Here is a 16,290-nt window from a genome sequence, read left to right on the forward strand (position 1 = left end):
ATGGTACCAGCAATGGGCCGGTACACAGATAAGTCATCGGCTGTGTCCATCAGACAAGATCTCGCCGCAGCGCGGACCCGCAGGTTCGCACGAGGCGGCAATCTGGGGGGATGTCATATGACGCACACCCGGATCAATGAAAGTCCCACTCGCCCGTCATTTTATTATTGGCCAAGCGGGAACTGTTTAACACTGCTAAAGAAAAATTGCGTTTTGTTTAGTTTTGCTGTGTTTTACCACTTGCCCTCCAGAGGATTTACCCCACTTCCTGACCAAGCCATTTTTTGCATTAGGCCACTGTGTTACTTTGACAATTGCGCGGTCAACGCTGCACCCAAATGAAATTTATGTCCTTTTTCCCATGAATTGAGCTTTCTTTTGGTGGTATTTGATTGCCTGTGCGGTTCATATTTTTTGCAATAAAAAAAAAAAAAGACCGACAATTTTTGGAAAAAAAAGAACAAAATTTTTGACTTTTTGCTATTAAACATGTCTAGTAAAAAAAAAAAAAAAAATTTTGTCATAAAATTTAGGCCCAAATGTATTCTGCTACATGTCTTTGCAAAAAGAAAAAAAATCCTAATAAGTGTAACTTACTTGGTTTGCATGAAAGTTTACAAATGGCGGTATATATATACTGGGATTTTTTTTTTTTTTCATTTTCACTAGTAATTGCAGCGATCAGCGACTTATAACGGGACTGCGGCAGACATTCTGACACTGGGGGGAACTGACTTGGTGTCACTGACATCCCCAGTGACACCAATACAGTGATCAGTGCTAAAGAAAAAAAAAAAAAAGCACCGACACTGTACTAATGACACTGGGCAGGAAGGGGTTAACATAAGGGGCGATCAAAGGGTTAACTGTGTGCTGGGAGTGTTTTACTAGGGGGTGGTGTGTGTGATTCACTGTAATCACACTGCTGTGGAAGGCTGTGCACAGCCATCCGCAGCAGTATGCCCGAGCTGACAGGGAGGACGACTGTTAGTCACAGGTCCTCAGAAATCACCGGGCGCTGGCTAGTAATTACTGGCCAGGGTCCGGTGATTGACAGCCGCGGCCGCGAATGGTGGCGTGGGTAGGGCGCGCATCCCTTACCTGGAAATGTAAAATCACGTAAATATACATGTGATTTTGTGCACCGCTGCCGCCCTGTAGCAGTATTTCTGCTATAGGGCGGTCGGCAAGCGGTTAAAATAATATATGTATTGCCTTGTTATCTTTAGTAAAGAGAACATTATTGCTAAATAAACAGGTCCATAGCAGAAATGCTAAAGCTGCTCTGGTCCTTAGAGGGTGAACAGGTGTGGAAGGCGAAGTTATTAAAGTGGTAATCAGGCCTCATGCACACTGGACATTTTTGCACTTGCTTCTAGGGGCATCAGATTTTTTCTATTTCTGGATTTAAATTCCCCTGCATGATAAACTACGGGGTTTATTTACTAAAGCTGGTTCATTCAGAATCTGGTGAAGCTGTGCATGGCAGCCAATCAGCTTATAACCTCAGCTTGTTCAATTAAGTTTTGGTAATAAAATCTGTAAACGGATTGGTTTCTATGTAGAAGTGCACAGGATTTTGAGTAAACCAACTTTAATAAACCCGTGTGTTCATGCACACAGATTTTAGCAGTGTTTAGTGGCAGAAACACCCCCCACTGCCAGTCCAGGAGCAGCAGAGTGTGGGCAGAAAAACCAATTGACACTTGTAAATACATGTTAACACTAAGCTCATTTAGCACTTGAGTGTTAATTCATTTCAATGGCCAGAATAAATTATTATTCTGGCCAATGCAATGAATTAACGCCCACGCGCCTGACACCTGTAAAATGTACCTAAACTTGATACACATTTTTACAAGGGAAGATGTTTTTCTTCTGCCAAAACACTGCTGCCAGGAGGAAAGGCTTCTAGGTGACTTTGCAAAATATCCAGTGTACATGAGGTCCAAAATCTAAACATTTGTTACCTTTATGCACTTCTTGCATTAAGGTAAAAAGGTTTAGGGCATCGCTATACCCCCCTTTTACTTACATGAGCCCTCATTCGATCCAGCGCTGTGCATGTCTGCAGCTCTTCTCTCCCCTCACTTCCTGGTTTCACTGGCTTTACCGGTGGGAGCCAGGAGAGCCAGTGGGGAAAAAGAACAAAAGGTTTTCACAAAATGGATCTACTGTCAAGATGAGAATCTAGTAAACCAATGTTAAGGGGGACTCTGAAAAACAAATGCTGCTTCATTATTATTGACAGACAGCATCATAAATTTCTCCTTTGAACATTTCCTACTTAAACCCTTCCTGTCTGTCATCTGTATATAAACACTCTTTTAGAAAGTGCCCATGCTGTAGTTAAGTTTTTATGGTTTTTTACATTTCATATTTGAAGCTGCAAATCCCTCAGGAGGTAAAGGTGCTACCTGGAGATTTTGATCGTTAAACTTGCCATGAAAGGATGAAGACAAACCAGTGGCTGGGGGTTTTAATTTGTGCTGTAGCCTGTTTGGTGTACTGTAAAAGTGATCAAGGTATCTGTACAGAAACATTTCTAGAAAAGTAGGCAATGGTAAACAGCAAACAAGTGACATGGTTATTGCTGTCCTTGTCTTTCTGGTATGGCAACCACTCCTGCCAAATCTGGTATGTGAAAGGGACAGGGAGTGAGGGAAAATCTCCTCAATGGGGTCACAACCAGAAATGGGAAACTGATGGAAATTTGATCCCATTTCCACTGTAACTAAAGCAAAAAAAAATGTTTGGGAGGACTGGATATGGGTTTGTCCAATTTACCAAAATTCAGAGATCAGCTAAGAAACTTTTAACCTATTACCTAAAGTTCTTTCCAAAAGAGAAAATATAAGCATAGTTTATTACAGTTATAAAGGTGTAGGTTCAGAAGGCGAGTTAGTTGGAAGAATACTCACTTGTCAATATTGGAATAAAACCATTCGTATATACACCATTTATGTGCTTTGGGTAGTTTCAGTAGATTTCGCAGCCTGTAGCCGATTTTCTGAGATGCTTTTTTCACTGGAGTAGTTGTGGTGGATGTAAACTTCTAGTAGTAAACCAAAAAACATTTTAAATCCCCAGTTTGTAAATCTGTGGAAAACATCTTGTGCAGCTCCAGGATATTATTATTATACAGGCGTTATATAGCGCCAACAGTTTGCGCAGCGCTTTACAATATAAGGGAGACAGTACAATTACAATACATTCAGTACAGAAGGAATGTGAGGGCCCTGCTTGTGGAGCTTACAATATAAAAAGGGATATATATATATATATATATACTGAAAGTATTGTAATTGTATATACATACATATACACACACATATACACAGTTGTGTTCAAAATAATAGCAGTGTGTTGAAAAAAGTGACTAAAGCTCAAAATCCTAATAGCTTTTATTTCCATACACACAAATGCATTGGGAACACTACACATTCTATTCCAAATCAAAACATGAAGAAAAATATATCAAATTTGTGTTGTTCCTCTAAAAAAATTGAAGAAAAGTGAATATTAGACTGTTCAAAAAAATAGCAGTGTTTGTATTCTTCTTTACAAACTCAAACATTCACTATATAAACTGAAAAATGTTTGAAGATTTTGCTTTCCTTTGAATGACTTAATGAATATTTGGTTGTATAAGCACTGTTTCTGAGAACTGCTGTACATCTGTGTTGCATGGAGTCAACCAACTTCTGGCCCCTGTGAACAGGTATTCCAGCCCAGGATGATTGGACTACATTCCACAGTTCTTCTCTATTTCTTGGTTTTGCCTCAGAAACTGCATTTTTGATGTCACCCCACAAGTTTTCTATTGGATTAAGATCCGGGGATTGGGCTGGCCACTCCATAACGTCAATCTTGTTGGTCTGGAACCAAGATGTTGCACGTTTACTGGTGTGTTTGGGGTCGTTGTCTTGTTGGAACACCCATTTCAAGGGCATTTCCTCTTCAGCATAAGGCAGCTGACCTCTTCAAGTATTCTGATGTATTCAAACTGATCCATGATCCCTGGTATGCGATAAATAGGCCCAACACCGTAGTATGAGAAACATTCCCATATCATGATGCTTGTGCAACCACGCTTCACTGTCTTCACAGTGTACTGTGGCTTGAATTCAGTGTTTTGGGGTCGTCTGACAAACTGTCAAATGAGAAATGCACTGTAACCAGCATGTACAACAACTGCTGCGTTCCTTCCTTAAATAAGGGCAATAATTGCCACCTGTTTTTTAAAGAATGAATGACCTCACTAATAGAACTCCACACTGCTATTATTTTGAACATGCCCTTTCAATTAGTGATTCAATTACACAGAATCAGCAGCATGCATGTCATGACTGTTGGGTCTGTTAAATTTCTATTACTCTACTACACCTGCTAGTAAATTATTTGCCATGTAGAAATATCATTTCTACCAAAAACAGTGATTGATCCGGTTAGTGATGTCTGACTGCTATTATTTTGAACATCTCTCTCATATATATATATATATATATATATATATATATATATATATATATATATATATATATATATATACATACATATATACATACATATACACACACACACACACACAGTGGGGCAAAAAAGTATTTAGTCAGCCACCAATTGTGCAAGTTCTCCCACTTAAAAATGAGAGAGGCCTGTAATTGGCATCATAGGTAGACCTCAACTATGAGAGACAAAATGAGAAAAAAAATCCAGACAATCACATTGGCTGATTTGGAAAGAATTTGCAAATTATGGTGGAAAATAAGTATTTGGTCAATATCAAAAGTTCATCTCAATACTTTGTTATATATCCTTTGTTGGCAATGACAGAGGTCAAACGTTTCCTGTAAGTCTTCACAAGGTTGGCACACACTGTTGCTGGTATGTTGGCCCATTCCTCCATGCAGATCTCCTCTAGAACAGTGATGTTTTGGGGCTGTCGCTGGGCAACACAGACTTCCAACTCCCTCCAAAGGTTTTCTATGGGGTCGAGATCTGGAGACTGGCTAGGCAACTCCAGGACCTTGAAATGCTTCTTACCAAGCCACTCCTTCATTGCCCGGGCAGTATGTTTGGGATCATTGTCATGTTGGAAGACCCAGCCACGTTTCATCTTCAATGCCCTTGCTGATGAAAGGAGGTTTGCACTCAAAATCTCACGATACATGGCCCCATTCATTCTATCCTGTACATGGATCAGTTGTCCTGGTCCCTTTGCGGAGAAACAGCCCCAAAGCATGATGTTGCCACCCCCATGCTTCACAGTAGGTATGGTGTTCTTTGGATGCAACTCAGCATTCTCTCTCCTCCAAACACGACGGGTTGTGTTTCTATCAAACAGTTCTATTTTGGTTTCATCTGACCATATGACATTCTCCCAATCCTCTTCTGGATCATCCAAATGCTCTCTAGCAAACTTCAGATGGGCCCGGACATGTACTGGCTTAAGCAGGGGGACACGTCTGGCACTGCAGGATCTGAGTCCCTGGCGGCGTAGTGTGTTACTGATGGTAGCCTTTGTTACATTTTGTTCACACCAAGCTGCTTGCCTATTGCAGATTCAGTCTTCCCAGCCTGGTGCAGGTCTACAATTTTGTTTCTGGTGTCCTTCGACAGCTCTTTGGTCTTCACCAAAGTGGAGTTTGGAGTGTGACTGTTTGAGGTTGTGGACAGGTGTCTTTTATACTGATAACAAGTTCAAACAGGTGCCATTGATACAGGTAATGAGTGCAGGACAGAGGAGCCTCTTAAAGAAGAAGGTACAGGCCTGTGAGAGCCAGAAATCTTGCTTGTTTGTAGGTGACCAAATACTTATTTTCCACCATAATTTGCAAATAAATTCTTTCCAAATCAGCCAATGTGATTGTCTGGATTTTCTCGCTCATAGTTGAGGTCTACCTATGATGCCAATTACAGGCCTCTCTCATCTTTTTAAGTGGGAGAACTTGCACAATTGGTGGCTGACTAAATACTTTTTTGGGGAGAGAGAGAGAGGGGGGGGGGGGGGGCAAGTGACTACCAATCACTACAATAGCACTCATCTTGCATGTCTGAGTCATTCACTCCCACCTTGGACACAATCAGTTTGGAATATGGATGCTTGTGATTTGTATCATGTTTGTACACTGCAAAGCACATCAAAATATGCTGATGTAATATAAATACTGGAGAAAAAGGTCTTCTATTGCTCAAGAGGTTTCTTGTTTTTTTGATGAACAGAAGCAGTGTTTTGACATACAAAGGCTGAAACACAAAAATGTAAGAATACAAGAGTACCTGTATACCCACAGCAGACAGTGAGTTACAGCAGACCTTTCCCTTCTACAAAACCTAAATACCATAGATCCATGGAGCTCTGCATGCTGATTTAAAAACATGTTTCATCCATACATAAAAATGTACTTCCTAGTTTCCAACTGCACTGGTGATTATGCTAGTTCTGGGACAGAGGACACCTTGGCAGCAGATGCATAGTGATATGTCTACCCCCAAAACTAGCAACACTTCCAAAGTCAGGCAACGGTGTCTTGACTGAGACAGATAACTGCCTCTGACAAAAAAAAAAAATCTGCAAAGCCTGTGGCTAAAACTGACCTGTGCTACAATGGCTGTTTTCTGGTTTCTTTTTGGTGATCTGGTGTTTATCTGACGTTCCTCTTCCTCACAAACAAGCCGGCTTCGCTTGGAGCTCCTATGGGGCTGGATGCAGAACGACAATTAAAACTGGACTCCAGCTTGCTTATTTATTTACTTTTAACAATGGACAACGGTTGGAACCTCTGAAATCTGGTATTTCTGACTTGAACATTTTACACCTATATAAAACTTTGTCTATTATTGGCATGCCATTTCACCCAGACTGCAGTTGATTAGCCTATCATTCCAGCATCTATTCTAAATTTTTTTTTTTAAATAGACTTTGCCTTTGTTACGCACTCCAGCCTTCCCATACTCCAAAAGTCAGTCTTTTTGTCAAGGCTGCATTTAGACCATTCCCTCCTCCATCTCAGTGCAATGGGGACTCAGTCCTTTAATACTGTAGAAATCTAGCCCCTTCTGGTTTTCCCTGTTTTCAACAGTCACAGACCCCATGGCATGGGACTCCTTCAACACGGATGAATACGGAGTGTTAGTTAATACAGTGCAGACAGTGTATAACTAACTTTTTTTAAAAAAATTTGGATCTAGTGGAGGTGGGTTAGAGCACCGGTCAGGTTTTTGCTGTCTGTGTCCCCATTAGGAAGATTCCACCTGTGTATTTTTCCTATTTACCGTCATCACTAAGGGTAGATTTAGACATGTGTTCAAATTTCCCTTTCCCCTGAAGCCTATTCTGCATTCGGACACTGACAGGCAGAGAGGAAGCAACACAACACCTTCTCACTGCCTGTTTTAATCCCAGTTTGCCAACAAACGTGCTGTAACTACATGCATTACATGCGGTTGTGGGGTGTTTGTGATGCTTCCTCATTTACTTAAAAGTGTAGAGTTCGGCAGGCTTGCTGCCTACTGATCGCTACATGTCAGGTAAATTTTGCTGCGGGCACGAAGCGCAGTATTGTGACCGTGGCTTGCAAACACCCCTGTTCGCTGCCTATTGCAGCTTAATGGGGGTGGTTCACGGACAGCAAAAACATGGCTCAAGTGCACATTTGTTTCGCCCCCCAACAGCACATCTAAATGAAGCTTAAAAGTGAAACAAAATCCCGAATTTCAGATTTTCACCAGAACAAGAAGAGAGAGGGGACATCGGCCTGTGGCTGATATAAAAATAAGCACCGATACAAGTGCTGAACATAACCCCGCCCCTCGCCACCCACCAATGCTCAGTGGTTCCCAGCCTTACCTAAGAAACCACCGAACGATCCTGGCGCTGGGTATAGAGATAAGTGAAGGAAAGATGGTCTCCACTCATATCTATGCCCTTGGAGGACCAGAGCGACGTCACTTCCAGTGCCTTGTAAACAAAGCCATTTTTGTTTTTAAAGCACTAGATCAATGCTTTTTGATCTAATGCTTTACATTGTAGAGGAGAGATGTGAGGTCTTATTGGCCACCTATCTCTCCATAAAGAGGACCTGTCACTACTTACTTCAATCACAAGGAATGCATGCATACATTGTAATAGGAATAAAATTGATTAAAATTTTTTTTTAAAGGGACAGAGTAAAAAAAAAAAAAAAAAATTAAACTACAAAAAAGTTTAAAGTGCCCCCATCCCCCGTGCTCGAGCCTAGTGGGGAATGCATACATAGACCACGCCAACATATGTAAATGTTGTTCAAACCACACATGTGAGGTATCGCCATGAACGTCAGAGCAAGAGCAATAATTCTCGCACTAGACCTCCTCTAACTTTACACTGATAACCTGTAGGAATTTTTAAAGCATCGCCCATGGAGATATTCAAGTGCCGTAGTTTGACGACATTCTACGAGCATGGGCAATTTTAAAGCATGACATGTTGGATATCTATTTACTCGCCATAACATCATATTTTATAGAAAAAAAATTGGGGTATATATTTTTTTTTTAATCAATAAAGTGTATTTATTTCCCCAAAAAAATGCATTTGAAAAATATATTAATTTTTAAAAACTGTCCATTTCGGTTTTTGGCCAAGTGCATCCTGAATTTTCAGTTTTGGCACCAGAATTTTCATTTTGGTGCACAACTAAACAGGAAGTGAGAGAAGATCTCTCCAATGGGGCACACATGGCAAACAAAACTGGCAGGGGTTGTAACCTCACTGTTACTCTACCCAAAATGGAAAAAAAACGTTTAAAGTTTACTTTTAGGGCAGAAGAACAGTGCCTAGCTAACCTGGACTATGATTGCCATGTTACACTAGAGAGCTGGTATGAAAAATTTCCCAGGAAACACAGTCTAGCAAGCTTCTAAGTCCTGCAAAATCCTCCCCCTATTTACCTGTATTATTGATGACAAACTCCTAGCACAACATAAACCAGTGACAAATAGACTGCCCCCGATGACCAACCAAATTGTTTTATAGTGTACGTCTGCCCCAATATTTCAGACACTATAAATAATTATAAACATTTTGATGATAGTCATTGCTATCTGCCAGTAAACAGAAAATCTCTGACATCGATCTGAAACTGCAGAAATGTAGGAACCCCCAGATACTAACTACATCAGCAGCAGGGCTGTTTCCTCCTTTCCAGGTGGGAGTTTTCTGCGGCGAACTGTATTTTTCATTCCACGTGTGCGTCAAGCCTCCTTCTGCAAAAAACAAAATCACGTTTTGTTTACTTTCAGCTGATCAAGCTTTTATTCAGAAAAGCAAGCAGGCAGGGAGGTATATTTTATTGAAGAGACATTGCATGTCTCTTCTGCAACAATAGCCTGCCTGCTTGCAATTATAAAGAGGACTTCAATTCCACTTTAAGGGCCTGTTCACACCAGAAGCATTGGGCAGACTTTCCCATCACAGTCTCAATGCGACAATCTGCTTTGTTTACAACTGACTTAGTCTGGTGGTATGCGTCGAAGTACAGCATGCTATGCTTTTTTCCCAATGCAGCAACATACTGCAATGAATAGAGCTGAATGAAAAAATTGTTGTTACAGTGTGATGGGCTGTTTTAGGACAGCTGCACCACTGCAAACACATCATATACCAGTAGCTGGTTTCTAACACAACTGGTGATGTGAACCAGCCTTTAACAGATAAAATATCTCTATGCACAGGCGACTTCACATACAGAGCTGTATTTTCACATACTTTTTTTTTTTTGCATATGGTGGCCCTTTAAAGGCCCAGTACAACCATAACTTTTTCATTTGACTAGAGTGGGAAAGTTTAGATAATTCTGGTCATTTACCGCTTGGCCTCCAAAAACGTTTTACCCCCTTCATGACCGGGGCAATTTTTTGCTATTCAGCACTGCGTTTCTTTAACTGGCAATTGCATGGTCATATGGTCATGCAACACTATACACAAATAACATTTTCACACAAATAGAGTTTTCTTTTGGTGGTATTTCATCAGCACTGGGTTTTGTATTTTTTACTATATAAAAATACAGAAAATCTTTGAAAAAAAAATATTTTCTACTGGTATAAAACATGTCCAATAACAAAATAATTTTAAAAAAAATCTAATTTCTTAATAAATTTAGGAAAAAATGTATTCTGCTACAATGTCTTTAGTAAAAAAAGGAAAACCCAATAAGTGTATATTAACTGGTTTATTCAAAAGTTATAGTATTTACAAACTATGGTATATATACTGGAATGTAGACGCTATACTGTAATGGCGGAGATCAGCAACTTACTGTGTTACTGTGATAGGGTGGGGGGCAATCTGGCACTAACAAGACACTATTTGGGAGTGTTACTAACTGACAATGGCCATCACTAGTGACACCAATACAGTGATAATACTCACATTTTTATTTGGTTTTACAAATATAGTTACAAGAAAAAAAAAAAATAGGACAGTGAAAAGCTACACAATATCTGCGGTAAAGTTTAACAAAGAGAAAAAAGGAAATATTGCATAATTCCTAACAGTCCTACTAGTTCCATGAAGTAATCATTTTAGAGTATCCAAAAAAAAGGTTAAACATAATATCTTAGGTTACAGTTCTGAACCAGTCAGACAAGGGTTTCCAAGCTGTGTCAAATTTAGTAATTCTATCGTTTAGGTAAGCTAAAGATTTCTTATAGATGAAGTGGGTCTGGACTAGCTCAATGACATCTTTTAGAGAAGGAGCCAAGTCTTTTTTCCAGTGTCTAGTAATGGCAAGTCTTGATGCTATATAGAATGTGTGTCACTAAGATTCGATAATGGATTGGATATGTATCTATATTTATAATAAAAATGAACAGGGTAAGATCTGGTTGTTTCAATATCCCAGTCATTTCGATATCATGTGAAAGACTTTATACCAATAGCTTCTAATATTATTACATGTCCATAATATATGTAATGGAGTACCAATCTGACCGCAGTTTCTCCAGCATTGAGGTCTGTGTTGTTCTGAGAATTTGGCCATTCAGTAAGGAGTTAGATACCATCTTGTGGACATTTTGTGCATTAGCTCCCAAAAGGTTAACACATCTAGTAGCTGAAAACACATTCCTGAAAGCACATTCCCACAGCTCATTAGCGATTTCAGTCTCCAAGTCTTTTCCCACTTAACAGAGTAGTCTTATTAAATTCTGATTTACATTATGGAAGATTATAAAATAGGGTTATAGCACCTGATTTAGGAGTAGCGGCGCTATAGAACTGTATATATCTATTGATATATATATATTGTTTTTACTGGATGTTTCGATGACTGATTCGTGTATAGGTTTTTTCAGAAGAGAGGTGGTTACATTTTTTCATAAGGAATTAAAGATTTTTTTATGTCATTTTTAACAGATACCTTGTATTGTGCGTATACAATTAATGTTTCCAATTTGAGATATCTATGCTAGGCATTATGACTTCAAAAGGCTGTTATAGGTATAGGAAGAGGATTTATTCGGAGAAGATCTATAGGTATGGAGCTTAAGAATTTCCAGGCTTCAATTGAGGCTTGTATAGTTGGTGTTGTTTTACTAGTGGGAATCCTTTGCCACGAGCTCGCTAGTAGTATGGCGCTTAAATCTGTAGTAGAGGCTAGAGTTTTTTCAATATCCCCCTATTTTGTATCATCTTCCACTGCAAATCAATGTTTAAGTTGGTCCAATAATGATGCTTTGTGATAGTCTCTAGTGTCCCATTCCTCCTACTTTTTTGTGTTTGATTAATATATGTGAGCATCTAGGTCTCATATTTCACCAGACATATTTTTTTAAGCATAGATTGTAGTTTTGTTAGATATGAAGATTTAATTGGGATTGGAAATGATCTAAATAGATATAAAATCTGTGGCAGTATGAACATTTTAAAGTCGGACAGTCTGCCAGACCAGGATAGTTCATGTTATTGTTCATTAAGATGGGTTTGAATTTTTGGAATTAAATTTAGAATATTTGAGACTTCCTAAGTCAGAGGTTTTGTTTGTCAACAATATTCCAAGATAAGGAATGGCTTCATTTTCCCAGATGTAGGGAAATTTGTTTTGGAGGTGCATTTTTAGAATGTGATCTACACCTAGCTATAGAATTTTAGATTTGGATGTATTTATTTTATACTATGAAATATTACTGAATTGTATGAGAGTTTGTTGAATTGCTGCTAAAGAAGTAGAGGGATTAGTTTGCGTTAAAATGATGTACTGAGAGTACTTTTGTCACTGGCTGGGAAGGAGTTAACATCTGGGGGCAATCAAGGGGTAAATATGTGCCTAATGATGTGTAATGTGTGTATATGTGTACTGCTTTTACTTTTCCATCTGTTTTTTTTCCTGCTTTCCAGGGAAAAGAAACATCTAGGTAGCTGATCAGTGTACAGAGCCCTGTGTGTAAACAAAAGGCTCTGTACTGTGATTGGACACAGAAGTTCAGCAGGTATCAGCCATGAATCATTGGCCAGGAGCTGAAAAAAATTGTGCTGTCCAAACCCGGAAGAGCCCCGCTGGCGTACAGGTACAAGATTCAGTGGGGCTGTGCTGCTTGCCTGCAGTAACACTACTGTGGGCAGGTGGCAAGTGTAAAAAAAAACAAGTCACAGCTCTAAATCCAAGAACAGTGCAGGTCAGTGCTGCTATGACTTAAAACAGTCAATGTGGGGGGGAGTGGCCTGAACATGGCGCTGAGAGGCCGCATATTTTATGAGCTCCAGATGCCCGCTGTTTAAACAATGAGAGAGGTCTGACTCAGGCCCTACTTGACCCGGTGTAGTGGGGCTCTGCGCTGGGTGCCGCTTGTCCCTCGGCGGTGGACGGGGTCTGGAGGAGCTCTGTGGCCCCTGCGGGTTGGGAGGACGTGGGGGTCTGCGGAGGAGTAAGGGGTTCCAGGAGCACCCACGTGACAGCAGCCAGGATTCCGGGAGTGCTGAAAGACCCAAACGGAGGAAGAAAGAGGAAGAAGTGGCAGCGCACATGGAGGGTGCCCCCCCTCCACACTACCGAAGACACCTGGAGCTTTCTGGAATCCCAGTAGTCATACCAAAAGCACCTGGAAAGCCCGACTGAGATGAACGAGTTAGCAGGGTGATGAGCAGTTCCACACAGTGAACTCAGGCGGAGATGGTGAGTAGCCACGGGTAGCGGTAAACCCCCAAAGTACTTCCAAATAAATCTTTTTTTTTCTTCTAATAGTTTGTGGAAGTAAAAAGTATCCTTGTATGGTGGTCATAGGGGCTGTTGTGATTGCAGAAAATTTTCTTTTTAAAAGGAAACTCAAGAAAGACATGAGAGGCCACCAAGGGAATTTAGAAGAAGAGGAAAGAATGTTTTTCCTGTGAACTGCAAATCTCTAAAAAGCGCTAAAAAATAGGAAAATTTAGATGGGGCACAGAGTGAGGAGATCTAAAATCTGATTAATTCTGATTATTACACCTGGCAAACATATCATGAAACAGGAAAGGAATATCTGTTCCTAAAATCTATTTACAAGGACGGTGACATTGGCAACAACTTTAGGTCTGAAGTTATAAAAATCAGTTGCAAATCCATATTGATATGAAAAGTAGATCTGTCAAAGGAGGTGGATCAAAAACCCCCCAATCAAAAGCAAACACAAGCACAATAAGAAAGTATATGCCCCCACAGGAGAAAAGCCCAGAGGACTAAACCCCGGAGAAACAGCATGAAGTAAAAAGAAAGTAAGATGGAGATCAAACCATTTGGGACACTAATCTTCCCCCTCCTCTATATATTTTTCCCTCTCTCTCACCTCCCCTCATCTCTAGCTCCCTTTCCCATCTATGCCACTAGTGTATGTAATTAGCTATCTCTCTCTTGAAGTGATTCATAAAGGCCATAGGGGGAAAGTAATAGATGAAGGGGGACAGGTATAATGACTGACAAAGTAAGTGGGTTAGGAAGGAGGGAACTCTGATGAAGACAGAAATATTTTTTTTCCCCAGAAAACAGCAGGATGTCAGGGGGCCAAACAAGCTACTGAATTATTGACCCCAATGATGAGAGCTAGGGGTCAGAATGAGCGTATGTGTTTTGAGTCTCAACCTGGAATATGAATCAGGAGTGGCAATAAAGCACGACAGATTCCAGGGCTAGAATTAGGCCAAGGGGTTTTAAAGAGTAGGGAGGGATTGAGGGAGGGGAGGGGGTAGGAAAGGGAGGGAGGGGGGATTTGCTGGTTCCAAACTGTTTTATTCTAAAGCCCTTAAAATGGGAATTTAGAGAATAGAAATAGTATCATAAATGAGTACGATCAATGTTATGACATACAACGTGAAAGGATTGAATAATCCGACTAAAAGGCATAAGATCCTTAGAAAAATACATCAACTCTCTAGTGAGGTAGTGTTTTTCTTCAAGAGACATATCTCAAGACTCAAATGTTAAGCTATACTCTAGATACTACGCAACCTGGTACTATGCTGACTCACCAATAAAACGGGCAAAAGGAGTTGCAATCGGGATCGCAAAAAATGTAAGATTCACCTTGGAAAAAAGTATGGTGGATCTAGAGGGTCGGTTTTTATTTCTGAGAGGAAATCTACAGGGACTGGAATGTACATTAGTACACATCTATTGTCCCAATAAAAACCCACCGGTATTCCTAGAGGATATACTAAGAAAACACGATTTTAGGAGGGGTAATCTGGCAGGAGATTTTAATTTCTGCATGGATGGATACGTCATCGCGTATGCAGAGAGATGAAGGTAAAAATCTAAAGTACGTTAAAAAGATGCTGCATCAGTATCAATTGATTGATGCCTGGAAAGTTAAACATCTAAGAGAGAAATTATACCTTCTTTTCTTCAGGACATGGGACATATTCTTGACTGGATCATATAATGATTGAGCACAGACTCTTGGGAATCTTTGGTAAAATCCATCATAGAAGTAATGTCTATATCTGACCACGCATCTGTCACAATGAGATTACTGGCGGGAGGTGAGCAGAATAAAACAGAGAATAAATTATGCTTTTACAAGATTCAGAAGTAGAAAAAAGATTAAAGGAAATTGAGCAAATACTTTATGTTTAATGAGACCGATGAGATATCTGTTGCCACAACTTGAGAGGCACATAAGGCATATATCAGGGGAATCCTGATCTTGATAGTGGCGGAAAAAATGAAAGACTGGGGGAGGAAAATAAGGTTAATAAAAACGGAGGAACTATATGATTTAGAACAGTTACATAAAAAGAAAATGGATATAGATACACAACAGAAGATAATTCTAAAAAGAGAAGAGTTAAAAAGATCTTATGGAACAGGAAACTAGGAGGATTTTTCATAGGGTTTCAAAGGAAAGATATCAGTGGGGGAATAGACCAGGAAAATATCTTATGAGAAAACTATGGGAAAATAAATCAAAAGAACTTTATAGTAAAAAATCAAAGATGAAACAAGAGAAATGGTACATTCAAACACTGATATGGCCAACACGTTCCAAAAATGTTATAGTAGACTATATGGAGTAAAATCTAAGAATCAGAAAGAATCACAGGGAGAAAGACAAAAAGGCAGATTTATTTAAAGGATGCCACCTTACCAAGACTGGAAGAAGCAAAATTACTAGCCTTAGAAAAATCAATCTCACAGGAGGAAATTGTTATTGCATTGAAGACCAGATGGCTATACTTTGGGTTATTATAGGAAATTTAAAGAACAACTTGTCCCCAAAATATGTACATATATCTATGCATTAGAAAAAGGGTTGGAAATGAGGGAAGAGTCGCTGCAGGCATATATAACAATCATATCTAAGGAAGGGAAGGATTGGACACAATGTGCTAAATACAGACCTAGATCATTATTAAGTATAGACACAAAAGTATATGCTAAAGTACTAGCAACCAGGATGAAAGAGTTGATGCCAGACTGGATACACTTAGATCAAGTGGGTAGGAACAACGGACAAAGATCAATACTCCTGCAAAAAGCAAGGAAAGAAAGGATGCCGACGATAATTCTGAGCATTTAATAGGGTGGACTGGGGATTCATGATAGATACGTTAGAGCCATTAGGAATTGGACCAAAAATGTTACAGTGGATAAAAAGGCTATATAGTGGCTCATCAGCAGAGGTGAAGGTCAATGTGTCCCTATCACAGTTTTTTAAAATGTACAACAGAACAAAAACAGGGTTATTCACTTTCTCCCCTATTTGTAATATCTCTGGATCTGTTATTAACGACAGTACGAAAGAGTGTAGACGTAACAGGAATTAGGATAGGAGATG

General features: G+C 39.7%; 1 protein-coding gene across 3 annotated transcripts in view; it reads right to left on the reverse strand.

The window, feature by feature from the left end:
- Positions 1-16,290, reverse strand: part of LOC149431468 (protein lin-9 homolog) — a 65,787-nt gene that overhangs the window by 32,010 nt on the left and 17,487 nt on the right. Inside the window, exons 3-5 of one of the 3 annotated variants that reach the window (XM_089665578.1) lie at positions 9,158-9,249; positions 6,601-6,705; positions 2,922-3,052 (exon numbers count right to left, since the gene is read on the reverse strand). In XM_089665578.1, the coding sequence (XP_089521704.1) occupies positions 2,922-3,052; positions 6,601-6,705; positions 9,158-9,249 (328 nt within the window). Of the gene's footprint in view, positions 1-2,921; positions 3,056-6,600; positions 6,706-9,157; positions 9,250-16,290 lie in introns of all 3 variants that reach the window. The other 2 variants (XM_089665576.1, XM_089665579.1) reach the window with 2 other exon arrangements.

This window comes from Staurois parvus, unplaced genomic scaffold (assembly GCF_062004578.1).
Source record: "Staurois parvus isolate SC_StPar_1 unplaced genomic scaffold, SC_StPar_1.0 ptg002245l, whole genome shotgun sequence".
Taxonomy (NCBI): Eukaryota; Metazoa; Chordata; class Amphibia; order Anura; family Ranidae; genus Staurois; species Staurois parvus.